The sequence below is a fragment of the Thalassophryne amazonica genome, chromosome 9 (assembly GCF_902500255.1).
Source record: "Thalassophryne amazonica chromosome 9, fThaAma1.1, whole genome shotgun sequence".
Lineage (NCBI taxonomy): Eukaryota > Metazoa > Chordata > Actinopteri > Batrachoidiformes > Batrachoididae > Thalassophryne > Thalassophryne amazonica.
In genome coordinates, this window is record NC_047111.1 from 28,628,084 (window position 1) to 28,643,830 (window position 15,747).

General features: G+C 43.3%; 1 protein-coding gene across 6 annotated transcripts in view; it reads left to right on the forward strand.

The window, feature by feature from the left end:
- The window catches only part of cadm1a (cell adhesion molecule 1a), a 1,471,967-nt gene that overhangs the window by 1,394,971 nt on the left and 61,249 nt on the right, over nucleotides 1-15,747 (forward strand). For 4 of the 6 annotated variants that reach the window (XM_034177827.1, XM_034177825.1, XM_034177830.1 and 1 more), the window contains one exon: nucleotides 12,965-12,997. The exons of the other annotated variants lie outside the window; for them this stretch is intronic. In XM_034177827.1, coding sequence (XP_034033718.1) covers nucleotides 12,965-12,997 — 33 coding nt within the window. The remainder of the gene's footprint in view (nucleotides 1-12,964; nucleotides 12,998-15,747) is intronic. 6 annotated transcript variants of the gene reach the window in all.

Sequence of the window (15,747 nt, forward strand, 5' to 3'; positions counted from 1 at the left end):
GTTGACCAATTTCATTCATATTTAGCATAAATGTGTATTTGGGTGATTCCCTGACACTTTTTTGGGGGACCGGGGGGGAATATCATCTCCTGATGACTCTTGTTTAAACAGGTGTGTACCAACAACTTCTAAGTTATCAACTTACTAAAATGTGAACATGTAAAAACCTTATTTATTTCATGGTGAAAATACTCTTTAAGTTATTCAAACTAACCCCATGAAGACTTTGTTTGAAGGTGAAGGATGTTTGTGGAGAAAAGACATTCTGTGCTGCAGCCGGTAGTGGATTATCTTTGCAGTGGTTGTGGAGGCCATTTGGAGGCCTTTCCATGTGAAATATGGTCCAGACATAAAAGTTCAAATGATGCGCTGTCTTTGTGAGGAGTTCATCACTTATCCTCCCTCTTAGTCTCTCAAATTACTTCAACTTTCTGTGTCCCAGCAGCACACTGATGAATCATTCCATAATTCCACACACAGGTGAATGAACAATGCCACTTAATCCCCGAATGAGGAAAATTGATAATAACCGCTTGCCTTCTGCAAATAAAACAATCAGGTGGCAGGCTGCCATTACTTTTAATTGATGAGAGGCCGTAAACAATACAGACAGCCAATTCATTTAACACAGGCTATAGACAGGACCACAATCCAGGCAGGGAGAGAAAGCGAACACATATCCACTGCATTTGTCAGGGTCTAAAATTACACAAACACCATCTGGTGAAGTCATTTAAGAATTTCATGAATTTAGATGTGCCTCTACAGTACCTCACAGCACGTGCACAGTGTGCCACATAATATGGGATTTTTTTTTTTCCTCTCCCCATTTTGCTCAGTTTGATTCAATTTAAAAATTGGACCTAGCCAGCTGGAACAAATTAGATTAAGGTCAATCACAATACAATAACTGACTTACAGTCCAAAGAGATTTTTACTGCACTTGGCATCATGGGATACACAAGTCTGCAGCCCAACACACCTTCTTAATGTTGAACTATGTTGTGCTCTGCAGGTAGTATTGTGGTCCTAATGCCCAAAAGGAGACAGAAGTGATAAAGGAGGTTCAGGGAGGAATTAGCTAAAATAATAATAATAAAAAAAAATATCAGTACTGTGTTCATGACCTGCTCAGGTTCTTATGTTTCTGTTCTCAAACAAATTCTGTTTTTGGCTGGTGAGATTCATCTTCAGCACCATAGGGCTGTGGCATTTAGAGGCATGTGTACCACTCACAATTATCCACCACAAACATGCCACACAACGCCACACAGTTGCCGATGTCACCGACCGAACGGCCCCCCTAAAATATCGGTCCCACAATGACGTGGTGATGACGTGGTTCATGGATTATCACCTCATTTCTGCTTCAAACTGCACTCCAGTCATCATCTATCTCAGCACAACAATCATTTCCACATAAATTCAGCATTATTTCATCATAAAAGGCGCCGGAAGCGATCAGAGTGCCGCGGCTAAATGAGCTGCTAGCTGATGCGTTCACTGTGTGTCGGTCAATTCAAGCGTCAATTTATTTCAACGACTTTCTGCTTAAAACGGCCTCGTTTGTGCTTAAAACTGACTTTAGAATGACTTAAGAGGTTTTGCTTTTATCATCTGATGGTTAATAATCCCATTAATCCATTTGATTTCTTTGGATGAAGAGACTCCATCTCAGACGTGCTGCTTGGTCAAAAATAAAGTATGTGCAGATGCAAAAGGCGGACCGATTTTTAGGGGCGGACCGTTCGGTCTACGACACCGGCACTCGCCAGTCATGTTCGTGACACTTGTCAGTCATTCCGGGGTCGCCATTTACATGCCACTCAGACGCCATCTGTGTGAGACGCTGGAAAGCATCAGGTTATTCAGAAACTACAATTTCATGATAAAATGAAAAAGAAAGAAAAAAAACAGCTAAAGCTGATGAAACAGTGGTCAGGAAGCAGCAGATGACATCGGGGTTGCACGCTACGTTAAACGCCACTGAATGGCACACAGATACACACACGGGTGGGCGCCGTGTACTGGCAAGTATAACATGCCAGTGTGAGGGAGGCTATAGAATTGACAAATTACCACACATATACGAGGTCTGTGAGAAAAGTATCCGACCTTTTTATTATATGCAAAAAATATATGGATTTGATTCATATGTTTTTACGTCAGCCAAGCTTGAACCTTCGTGCACGTGTGAGTTTTTTCACGCCTGTCAGTAGCGTCATTCGCCTGTGAGCAGGCTTTGAGTGAGCACTGGTCCACCCCTCTCGTTGTTTTTTCATTGCGAGGAAATGGCGGAATGATTTGGGCTTTGTTCCATCAGAATTTTTTCAGAAACTGTTAGAGACAGGCAGCTGGAAACCATTCGGAAAATTCACATGGCTTTCGTTGAAAATTTTAATGGGCTTCACAGAGATTACGGAGTGTTACTACAGCTTTAAGGACGGCCCACAATGGAGCACGGTGCACCGCACTTTGAGCCGCGATTGACAGGCAGAAACGACCATTTCATTTCTAAACGGATCGCTGTATGACTCCAGGACCATCGTGTGCAATTTCTCTGGTTATCACAAGAGCTAGACATCAGCCATTTTCCGGCAGATTTCACTTTTAACAAGAGATTTTGTCATGGAAAGCCACGCGGAGGCTTCGCGCGTCACGACGGATTCGCTGATGGAACGAGACAAAGAACACCTCCGTTTTTGACTGCTCAGCTCTCCACAATTTCTCTTATACTTACTCGACTGGTAAGCCACTGAAAGCCGAGATAGACATGTCCCAACTTGTCCTCTAACACTCCAAAACGGAGGTGTTCTTTGTCTCGCTCCATCAGCTAATCCGTCGTGACGCGCGAAGCCTCCTCTTGTACACGACGGTCCCGGATCGACACAGCCATCAGTTTAGAAATGAAATGGTGGTTTCTGCCTGTCGATCGCGGCTCGGAGTGCGGCGCGCCGTGCACCATTGTGGGCCGTCCTTAAAGCAGTAGTAACACTCCGTAATCTCTGTGAAGCCCATAAAATTTTCACCGAAAGCCATGTGAATTTTCCGAATGGTTTCCAGCTGCCTGTCTCTAACAGTTTCTGAAAAAATTCTGATGGAACAAAGCCCAAATCATTCCGCCATTTCCTCGCAATGAAAAAACGACGAGAGGGGTGGACCAGTGCTCACTCAAAGCCTGCCCACAGGCGAATGACGCAACCGACAGGCGTGAAAAAACTCACGCATGCGCACGAAGGTTCAAGCTTCGTAAAAACGTAAAAAACATATGAATCAAATCCATATAATTTTTGCATAAAATAAAAAGGTCGGATACTTTTCTCACAGACCTCGTAAAGAATGTTTCCAATCACTCTGAGCTATATAGAGGTATAAGATTCCTTTTTTTTAATGAGTACTTTGAGGTTTTGAGTTTTGATGCCACAGTTGGTGTCAGGATGAAATAAATCTGAGTCTTGCACCATGAATATAAAGCTACCCCTATTGTCATGGAGGTGCAACGACAAAGTGAAGAATGATTCATGCATTGTTTTTGTGCTAACACAGCACATGGCACAGAGACGGGATGTGAGGTGTAAATGTGGGTGGTTCAGTCCAGTGGGAATTGGTGGAAATTGTATCTTAAGTGCTGCCGCCCTCAACTCAAAGCGAGTTTCTTGCTGTAAGCAGTCAACAGTTTCAGAATGATGGTGGCAGCTACAAAACTGTGTCTATGAAATCTCCAAACCATTACGTCACTAGTTTTATCTGATTATAGCATGAACATCAGCCAAGTGGTTGGGTTTCCTGTTCAAGAGCGACATTAAAGTAAAGAGTCATTTCCGCTTTCATGTCCATGATTGTTGAACAGACATTTCAAGCTTCACATGTTGAGCTGTCCATGGTGCTGATCACATTAAACATTCAATCAATCAATCAATCAATTTTTTTATATAGCGCCAAATCACAACAAACAGTTGCCCCAAGGCGCTTTATATTGTAAGGCAAGGCCATACAATAATTATGTAAAACCCCAACGGTCAAAACGACCCCCTGTGAGCAAGCACTTGGCGACAGTGGGAAGGAAAAACTCCCTTTTAACAGGAAGAAACCTCCAGCAGAACCAGGCTCAGGGAGGGGCAGTCTTCTGCTGGGACTGGTTGGGGCTGAGGGAGAGAACCAGGAAAAAAACATGCTGTGGAGGGGAGCAGAGATCAATCACTAATGATTAAATGCAGAGTGGTGCATACAGAGCAAAAAGAGAAAGAAACACTCAGTGCATCATGGGAACCTCCCAGCAGTCTAAGTCTATAGCAGCATAACTAAGGAATGGTTCAGGGTCACCTGATCCAGCCCTAACTATAAGCTTTAGCAAAAAGGAAAGTTTTAAGCCTAATCTTAAAAGTAGAGAGGGTGTCTGTCTCCCTGATCTGAATTGGGAGCTGGTTCCACAGGAGAGGAGCCTGAAAGCTGAAGGCTCTGCCTCCCATTCTACTCTTACAAACCCTAGGAACTACAAGTAAGCCTGCAGTCTGAGAGCGAAGCACTCTATTGGGGTGAGATATGGGTGAGATATGCTCTCTCCTTCTAGTCCCCGTTAGTACTCTAGCTGCAGCATTTTGAATTAACTGAAGGCTTTTCAGGGAACTTTTAGGACAACCTGATAATTATGAATTACAATAGTCCAGCCTAGAGGAAATAAATGCATGAATTAGTTTTTCAGCATCACTCTGAGACAAAACCTTTCTAATTTTAGAGATATTGCGTAAATGCAAAAAAGCAGTCCTACATATTTGTTTAATATGCGCATTGAATTACATATCCTGATCAAAAATGACTCCAAGATTTCTCACAGTATTACTAGAGGTCAGGGTAATGCCATCCAGAGTAAGGATCTGGTTAGACACCATGTTTCTAAGATTTGTGGGGCCAAGTACAATAACTTCAGTTTTGTCTGAGTTTAAAAGCAGGAAATTAGAGGTCATCCATGTCTTTATGTCTGTAAGACAATCCTGCAGTTTAGCTAATTGGTGTGTGTCCTCTGGCTTCATGGATACATAAAGCTGGGTATCATCTGCGTAACAATGAAAATTTAAGCAATGCCGTCTAATAATACTGCCTAAGGGAAGCATGTATAAAGTGAATAAAATTGGTCCTAGCACAGAACCTTGTGGAACTCCATAATTAACCTTAGTCTGTGAAGAAGATTCCCCATGTACATGAACAAATTGTAATCTATTAGATAAATATGATTCAAACCACCACAGCGCAGTGCCTTTAATACCTACGGCATGCTCTAATCTCTGTAATAAAATTTTATGGTCAACAGTATCAAAAGCAGCACTGAGGTCTAACAGAACAAGCACAGAGATGAGGCCACTGTCTGAGGCCATAAGAAGATCATTTGTAACCTTCACTAATGCTGTTTCTGTACTATGATGAATTCTAAAACCTGACTGAAACTCTTCAAATAGACCATTCCCCTGCAGATGATCAGTTAGCTGTTTTACAACTACCCTTTCAAGAATTTTTGAGAGAAAGGAAGGTTGGAGATTGGCCTATAATTAGCTAAGATAGCTGGGTCAAGTGATGGCTTTTTAAGTAATGGTTTAATTACTGCCACCTTAAAAGCCTGTGGTACATAGCCAACTAATAAAGATAGATTGATCATATTTAAGATTGAAGCATTAAATAATGGTAGGGTTTCCTTGAGCAGCCTGGTAGGAATGGGGTCTAATAGACATGTTGATGGTTTGGATGAAGTAACTAATGAAAATAACTCAGACAGAACAATCGGAGAGAAAGAGTCTAACCAAATACCGGCATCACTCAAAGCAGCCAAAGATAACGATACGTCTTTGGGATGGTTATGAGTAATTTTTTCTCTAATAGTTAAAATTTTATTAGCAAAGAAAGTCATGAAGTCATTACTAGTTAAAGTTAAACGAATACTTGGCTCAATAGAGCTCTGACTCTTTGTCAGCCTGGCTACAGTGCTGAAAAGAAACCTGAGGTTGTTCTTATTTTCTTCAATTAGTGATGAGTAGTAAGATGTCCTAGCTTTACGGAGGGCTTTTTTATAGAGCAACAGACTCTTTTTCCAGGCTAAGTGAAGATCTTCTAAATTAGTGAGACGCCATTTCCTCTCCAACTTACGGGTTATCTGCTTTAAGCTGCGAGTTTGTGAGTTATACCACGGAGTCAGGCACTTCTGATTTAAAGCTCTCTTTTTCAGAGGAGCTACAGCATCCAAAGTTGTCTTCAATGAGGATGTAAAACTATTGACGAGATACTCTATCTCACTTACAGAGTTTAGGTAGCTACTCTGCACTGTGTTGATATATGGCATTAGAGAACATAAAGAAGGAATCATATCCTTAAACCTAGTTACAGCGCTTTCTGAAAGACTTCTAGTGTAATGAAATTTATTCCCCACTGCTGGGTAGTCCATCAGAGTAAATGTAAATGTTATTAAGAAATGATCAGACAGAAGGGGGTTTTCAGGGAATACTGTTAAGTCTTCAATTTCCATACCATAAGTCAGAACAAGATCTAAGATATGATTAAAGTGGTGGGTGGACTCATTTACATTTTGAGCTAAGCCAATTGAGTCTAATAATAGCTAAGCACTTCTAAGTCAGACAAAAGGTCTGAAAATTCACAGAGAAACTCACAGTAACGACCAGGTGGATGGTAGATAATAACAAATAAAACTGGTTTTTGGGACTTCCAATTTGGATGGACAAGACTAAGAGTCAAGCTTTCAAATGAATTAAAGCTCTGTCTGGGTTTTTGATTAATTAATTAATAAGCTGGAATGGAAGATTGCTGCTAATCCTCCGCCTCGGCCCGTGCTACGAGCATTCTGGCAGTTAGTGTGACTCGGGGGTGTTGACTCATTTAAACTAACATATTCATCCTGCTGTAACCAGGTTTCTGTAAGGCAGAATAAATCAATATGTTGATCAATTATTATATCATTTACTAACAGGGACTTAGAAGAGAGAGGCCTAATGTTTAATAGACCACATTTAACTGTTTTAGTCTGTGGTGCAGTTGAAGGTGCTATATTATTTTTTCTTTTTGAATTTTTATGCTTAAATAGATTTTTGCTGGTTATTGGTGGTCTGGGAGCAGGCACCGTCTCTACGGGGATGGGGTAATGAGGGGATGGCAGGGGGAGAGAAGCTGCAGAGAGGTGTATAAGACTACAACTCTGCTTCCTGGTCCCAACCCTGGATAGTCACAGTTTGGAGGATTTAAGAAAATTGGCCAGATTTCTAGAAACGAGAGCTGCTCCATCCAAAGTGGGATGGACACCGATTCAATGTTAATTTTAGTGACCTCCGATTGGCGTAACCGGGTGTCATTACTGCCGACGTGAATTACGTGAATTACAATCTTACCAAATTTACGCTTAGCCTTAGCCAGCAGTTTCAAATTTCCTTCAATGTCGCCTGCTCTGGCCCCCGGAAGACAATTGACTATGGTTGCTGGTGTCGCTAACTTCACATTTCTCAAAACAGAGTCGCCAATAACCAGAGTTTCATCCTCGGCGGGTATGTCGTTGAGTGGGGAAAAACGGTTAGAAATGTGAACGGGTTGGCGGTGTACATGGGGCTTCTGTTTAGAACTACGCTTCCTCCTCACAGTCACCCAGTCGGCCTGCTTTCCCGGCTGCTCGGGATCTGCCAGAGGGAAACTAACGGCAGCTAAGCTACCTTGGTCTGCACCAACTACAGGGGCCTGGCTAGCTGTAGAATTTTCCACAGTGCGGAGCCGAGTCTCCAATTCGCCCAGCCTGGCCTCCAAAGCTACGAATAAGCTACACTTATTACAAGTACCATTACTGCTAAAGGAGGCCGAGGAATAACTAAACATTTCACACCCAGAGCAGAAAAGTGCAGGAGAGACAGGAGAAGCCGCCATGCTAAACCGGCTAAGAGTTAGTAGCTGCGCTAAGCTAGCGGATTCCTAAAAACACACAAAGTGAATAATGTGTAAATAATTTAGAGGTGATTCAGCAGAGGGAGTGCTTTAGTTAAGGCACGTGAAGATTACACTGTGAAACAAATCGATATCTAGGTAACTAGATCAATCTAACTGTGCAGATTAAACAGCTAACAGATACAGCAAAACACCGCTGTGCTCCGGAACAGGAAGTGATACAATACCGCAGTGAGAGCCAACCACCAGTAGAGGCAAACAAAAAAGACTCAAGTAAATTTGATCAATTTATTTTGTTGTGAACAGCATATGAATGCTTCTAAAACGTCAGTAGCGTGCTTGTCTACCTTCTTAGTGTGTTTGGCATCCTTCGAGTTCAATATTTCCACCAGTTCCTCCTCTGTGAACTCAGCAAACCCCGCTGGCAGACGATTTTCTGCTGTTGTTGACATGTTTGTTGCCATTTTTCAACCAGCGTCTGTCAGCTAGTTCCTGACCTTCGTATGCCACGCTATGATTGGCTAGCTGTTGGCAGTAAGCTCTAACGCTGTTGGTCAGTGGGAACCGATCCAATATAACTTTTGGTCCAAGCCTTTTTGGATCCTTTTCGATCCAACATAACTTTCTGGTGCCAAGCATGCCAAAATACAGGTAAATTATGGACAGAAAGGCTAATCTGTGATTGGCTATTGCAATCTGAGTGAAGAATATATATATATATATATATGAGGTCTATTAGAAAAGTATCTGACATTATTTTTTTCAAAAACCATATGGATTTGAATCACGTGTGATTACATCAGACATGCTTGAACCCTCATGGGCATGTTAGAGTTTTTTCACGCCTGTCGGTTACGTCATTCGCCTGTGGGCAGTCTTTGAGTGAGGAGTGGCCCACCCTCTCGTCGTTTTTTTCATTGTTTAGGAATGGCTCAGAGACTGCTGCTTCGTTTGATCAAACTTTTTTCAAAAACTGTAAGGCACAACTGAGTGGACACCATTCGATAAATTCAGCTTGTTTTCGGTAAAAAATTTTAACGACTGATGAGAGATTTTGGTCTGTAAGTGTCACTTTAAGGATGGCCCACGGTGCCTGATGGCGATCTGCGCTCCGAGGCGGCGTCGTCTCGCTGTTTCAAGCTGAAAACTTCCACATTTCAGGCTCTGTTCACCCAGGTCGTCGTCAGAGAACAGAGAAGTTTCAGAAGAGGTCGGCATGAGGAGTTTATGCGGACATTCCACTGTTAAAGGAGATTTTGTGTTGGGAAGGTGTCGTAGCACGGACCCACAACAGGGGGCGCAAATGAACGGACAATGAATAAGCCAAAAAGTAACAATTTAATGTTGTGACAATACACAACTAAATATACAAAATTTGCAAAGTCAATTAAACACCAGGTGACGTGTGGGCAGGCTCGAAGATAGAAGACCCCCGACGAGAGAGAAGCCGCGTCCCACACGGCTTCCACCACCAACGGTCTGAAGAACACCGGAGCCGCCAAGTCCCGAGTCCCCAGGTGGCCTCCGTCTTCGGCTGTCGACCCTGGTACTGCTGGCAGAAAGCAAAGACAAGATGAATGAGTGTGAGTCCGCACACTCAGTAATCCACAGTCCGCACACAGTTAGGAGGGAGCACCTCCACCTCCAATCACACACTCGTGCAGCTCCTGTTTAATCCACTTATCTGGTTTGGGGTGTGAGGCGAAGCCGTCGCTGTCACACCAAACGCCAATCCCACAGACAAGGACGAACACCACAGGATAACGGCTGTAAAAGAAGCTCAGATTATCACTCAAGGATATGAGTCAGCAGAGAAAATTACCTCTTCAGTAGTCGATTTCTCGGCGGGGAGGTGGAGTTGCAGTCCGGCTTATATAGTGGTGTAGAATGAGTGACAGCTGGTGCGATGAGTGACAGCTGTCACTTCTTCTGGGTCTGGTGCCCTCTCGTGCTTGGAGCCCGCACTCCAAGCAGGACGCCCTCTGGTGGTGGTGGGCCAGCAGTACCTCCTCTTCAGCGGCCCACATAACATTTTGTAATGAAAGAACATGCGGGCAGATTCGCATGTCGGGCCGGACCTGACCGCTGGGGGTCGCGACAGGAAAAACACCTCCATTGGAAACCTTAACGGACAAGTTGGAACATGCCCAGCTGTTAAACAATTTCTCAGATACTCACTTGTTGAAAGCCATCAAAAGCCACCTGAATTTTACAAATGGTTTTCAAAACGGAAGTGTTTTTCCTGTCGCGGCGCAGACGGATTTGCGGCGTCGTCACGGAACCGACTCGGCGAATTTGCCCGCACGTTCTTTCATTACAAAATCTCCTTTAACAGTGGAATGTCCGCATAAACTCCTCATGCCGACTTCTTCTGAAACTTCTCTGTTCTCTGACGATGACCTGGGTGAACAGAGCCTTAAATTAGGATGTTTTCAGCTTGAAACAGCCAGACGGACGCCACTTCCGACCGCTCCGCACCGATCCGCTTTGTGAGCTGTCCTTAAAGCGAAAGAAACTCCACAATCTCTCATCAGCTGTCAAACTTTTCACAGAGAACCAGCTGAATTTCTCGAATAGTGTCCACTCGGATATCCTTCACAGGTCCTGAAAAAATTTTGATAAAGCAACGCGCGCCGTCTCCAACAGCCTCTCAGACAAAGGATTTTAGCCGAGACGGCTGGACCAGTGCTCACTCAAAGCCTGCCCACAGGCGGATGATGTCACCGACACGCGTGAAAAAACTCACGCATGCGCACGAGGGTTCAAGCATGTCTGGTGTAATCACACGTGATTCAAATCCATATAGTTTTTTTTTATATAAAACTGCCGGTTAGTTTTCTAATAAACCTCATATATATATATATATATATATATACACAAAGTCTATTAGAAAAGAAACCAACCTTTTTATTTTTTTAAAAACTATATGGATTTGAATCACGTGTGATTACATCAGACAAGCTTGAACCCTCATGCGCATGCGTGAGTTTTTTTCACGCCTGTCGGTTGCGTCATTCGCCTGTTGGCAGGCTTTGAGTGAGCACTGGTCCACCTCCCTCGTCGGAATTCATTTGTCTGACTTCTTCCTGAGAGACTGGCGCTTTGCTTGATCAAAATTTTTTCAGAAACCGTGAGACACATCCAAGTGGACACCATCGAGAAATTCAGATGGTTTTCGGTGAAAATTTTAACGGCTGATGAGAGATTATGGAGTGTTACTGTCACTTTAAGGACTGCCCATGGAGCCTGTCAGCGCACTGCGCCCCGAGCCACCGTCGTCAGCCTGTTTCAAGCTGAAAATGTCCAAATTTAAGCCTCTGTTGACCCAGGACGTCGTGAGAGAACAGAGAAGTTTCAGAAGCGCTCGGGATCAGCAGTTTATCCAGACATTCCACTGTTAAAGGAGATTTTGTAATGAAAGACGTGCGGATGGATTCGCGCGTCGGCACCCAGCCGCTCATGGCGCTGCGCCATAGCAAAACACCTCCGTGTTGATAACCATTCGTAAGATTCAGGCGGTTTTCGATGGCTTTCAGTCGAGTGAGTATCCAAGAAATTGTTTAACAGCTGGGCATGTTCAAACTTCCTGTAATGCTTCCAACGTCGTGTTGTGGTTGTGATTTGCAACACATGAGGATTATACTTTTTGCAAATAGCTTAAAAGGGAAGCCAAAATTGAGAAAATGTCCTTTGGGCTCCAAGGGTTAATGAACTACTGGGAAGATGTCAGACTCTGACTCCACTCCACACAACACTCACAGTACCTGTGGTCAGAAACCTATTGGTGTCCACAAATTGTCAGAATGTCCCAAAGAGCAGCTTGCTCAACCAATTTAGGCTTTTCAAAAATCAACATTGGCTGCAAAGAAGCACTGTCAATATTCAGCAGACAAAGTTCCACTCTCAGTTTTTCAGAGGTACAGCGGTAAATGCCCAAATGCTTACCAACCTGACTGAATATGATCTACTGTGTTAGAGTCTCTTGTGTTGAACTGATTTCAGAGTTTTACTGTCTGGCTTTTCTTCTCCTTTGTGCAGCCCTACTTTGATAATCATTTACAGACTCACATTTTTTGTTTGAACTACTCTTCAGAAACATATTTTCTCCATCAAAGCATTTCATCTCAGCAATATGCCATGCCTGCTGCTCTTTGTGTTTCTCTTTCTGTTGGCTGCATGTTTCTGTCTGCGCCCTTGTTTGGGAGCGTTACAGTGTAACACCATCATTGGCCACATTCAAATCTAAGGCCTTATTCAGACTGGCAGTAAAAATCAGATTTATGTGCATGTCTAATTTGAATCTCTGATTCATGTTGCAAGTCGGAATTATTAAAAAGTCATGTGAAATCAGTTTTTTTACCTTCCCCCCCCCCCTTCAAATTTGTTGGTGGCTTGAAAGGTAGCTCATAGTGCATTTTTGCAAATTTGTTTTGGTCGTAATAATCAGATTGGATTCCGGGTGTGTTTTGTTACGCGGCCCCTGCGGTGCATACCCACTACCGCTTCACTCTCTTCCAACTCTGGACTCACACCCAGAACATTTTACTGTGAGGCAACCGTGCCAACCGCTGCCACACTCTGGTTCGTGGCCATCAACATGCAACATTAACACGCTGAAAGTTATCCCTCTCACCATGTCATCTCAGCATTGGTACTTTGGTAAAACCCGTGGCTTTTTAAAGCGACAGTAAAGTGTTTTACATGCACAGCTGCACATTTATGTCTGGTTGATGGGGTCTTTTGTGCCTGCACACAGTATCTCATCCAGCAGTCATCACACTCTCCTCTGAGCGGATCGTCCGGCGTTTGGAGTGAAATGTGGATTTGTGTGTTTATCTCTGCACTGCTTTTGGTTCCCTTTGATTTCCCTTAAGCCTTATGTCTTTTGTCATGTTCTGGTCTTCTGAATGCTTGCTTATGGATGTCATTTGTTTTCTCCCCCTGCCCCACTCCCTCCCCTCCTCCTCCTCCTCCCCCATTTCTCCTTTATTTGCATGCTGTTCCTCCTGTTCCACACCTCCTCTCCTTGTGTGCTCAGACACTGCGCCCAGCACTGAACCTGCAGCTCATGGTTGGTATTTCTCTTTTCCTCTTTATGTCTTATTTTTATGTGCACCTCAGCAGCATGCACACTTTAACTGGTGCAAACTTGATGTAGTGTCTCAGGTGATGTCTGCTGTAGGCCCAGTGGCAGTCACGCAGCCGCTTCAATCACCTGTACCGAGCCCACAGACGAACTGCCAAGTAAAGCCACCTTGGCACTTAAATTAATTTGATCCCACACTGGCACCCAATTTGTCATGCCAATGGTGTCATTAGAGGGTACGCTTGAAAAGCCACCTTGATACTTGTAAACTCATAAACTGTGCGAGGCCCTGTGTGCAATGGCACACATTGACACGCAGTGACATATAGTGTTTGTGAGTAGGTTGCGCAGTGTTCACAACTAGTTCATGCAAGTTGCATGAAATTTATGCGCAGTTTACAACAGTTTATGACGAGATTACTTATTGGCATGCAAGATTGCGTGCCAGTGCGGGGATCAAATTCGTGCAAGTGTCAAGGTGTCTTAACAATGTGGTCAGATTAGCTACGAGCGATAGAGGCAATGTGACGAGCTGCCATTCATCTTTAATCAGAGTGGACGTTTAACAGCAACGAACGATGAGGGGTCGCTATGCCACCAGCTAGGCGGGGCCAAAATAGATGTGTCATCTGTGCAAATGCTGAGTGACGTGATGCGGATACCGACAATCCAAGTAAAGGCACCGTGACACACATTGGTTGCTCGCTCAAACAAAATAATAAAAGATGGCGGAATACATTCAAACAGTTCTATTTCTGTATAAATAAAATTGTGGGGGCAATTTTTCTTATATATTTTGAAGATGTTTCAGAGAAATAATTTCAATTCAATTTCAATTTTCAATTTATTTTCATTTATATAGCGCCAAATCACAACAGAGTTGCCTCAAAGCACTTCACACAGGTAAGGACTAACCTTACCAACCCCCAGAGCAACAGTGGTAAGGAAAAACTCCCTCTGAGGAAGAAACCTCAAGCATTCCAGACTCAAAGGGGTGACCCTCTGCTTGGGCCACGCTGCAGACATAATTACAGAACAATTCACAGAAGGATCGCCAACACGAACACAACTCCCATCTCTGGAAGGAGCTGCAACTTAAACAGAGAGAAAAAACAGAATCAGGCATCAGAAAGACAAGAAATACTGTATAATTTGTCAGCAATAAACAAAAAGAAAAACGGAGAAATACTAAGGTGATCACCGGCCACTAGCCCTAAACTTCACTAAAAGACGCAGAATTTATGTAAAGTTGAGGCAGCGGCCCGCTCCAATTACTAATAAAAATTAATTAAAAGAGTAAAAAGCGTAAAACAAAACTGTACCAGTATGCTAGCCATATGAAAGGGAAAATAAGTGCGTCTTAAGTCTGAACTTGAAAGTCTCCACAGAATGGTACTGTTTTATTGATGCAGGGAGATCATTCCACAGAACAGGGGCACGATAAGAGAAAGCTCTGTGACCTGCAGACTTCTTATTCACCTTAGGGACACAAAGTAGTCCTGCACCATGAGAACGTAAAGCCCGGGCCGGTACGTAAGGTTTAATTAGGTCAGCTAGGTAGGAGGGTGCCAGTCCATGAATAATTTTATAGGTTGTTTGTGCATAAACATTGAATCCAAATGTTGAAAAAATGCGATTTACTTGTGACCTGTACCTTTACTTTTTAAGGTACAGAAAGAAAATTTAAAATGAGCAGACGTAATAGCTGATAAATGATAAACATGTTTTCACAGTATAATTTATCTAACATAGGTTAGTAGCAGAAACTTAAAATCTGATCTCACTGGGACAGGAAGCCAGTGAAGGGATGCCAAAATGGGTGTAATGTGGTCGAACTTTCTGCTTCGTGTCAAAAGTCTGGCTGCAGCATTTTGAACCAATTGGAGACCCCTAATGCTAGACTGCAGTAAACCAGAAAATAGAACATTGCAGTAGTCCAATCTAGAAGAGATAAATGTATGGATCAGGGTCTTAGCATCAGCCATAGACAGGATGGGACGAATCTTCGCTATATTTCACAGGTGGAAGAAAGCAGTCCTACTAATATTTCTAATGTGGAGGCCAAAGGACAATGAAGGATCAAAAAATACCCCAAGATTCCTCACTTTGTCAGTGTGATGTATGACACACGAGCGGAGGCTGAGCGTTAACTGGTCTAATTGATGCCAATGTCTCACCGGACCAAGAACCATCATTTCACTCTTATCAGAGTTTAAAAGTAGGAAGTTTCTAGACATCCAACTTCTCACTGCTGCAAGGCAGTCTTCTAAGGATTTTATGTGAACGAGATTACCAGCAGTTATTGGATTGTATAACTGAGTATCATCTGCATAGCAGTGAAAGGTAATCCCAAAACGCCGCAATATGTGCCCAAGGGGTGCTATATAAAGGGAGAAAAGCAGGGGGCCTAAGACAGACCCCTGTGGAACCCCAAATTTCATGTCACTAAGGTTAGAGGTAGTGTTACTGTACAAAACACAGTGAGAACGACTGGTCAAGTATGATGTCAGACATGCAAGGGCACTCCCAGTAATCCCAAAATGATTTTCCAGCCTATCAAGTAGAATATGATGATCCACTGTATCAAATGCAGCACTGAGATCTAACAGCAACAGAACCAGAGTGGTGTCCGAATCCATTGTAAGCAGAAGATCGTTCAACACTTTAGTGAGAGCCGTCTCTGTGGAATGATATTTTCTGAAAGCAGACTGCAGTGGCTCAAAGAGATTATTCTC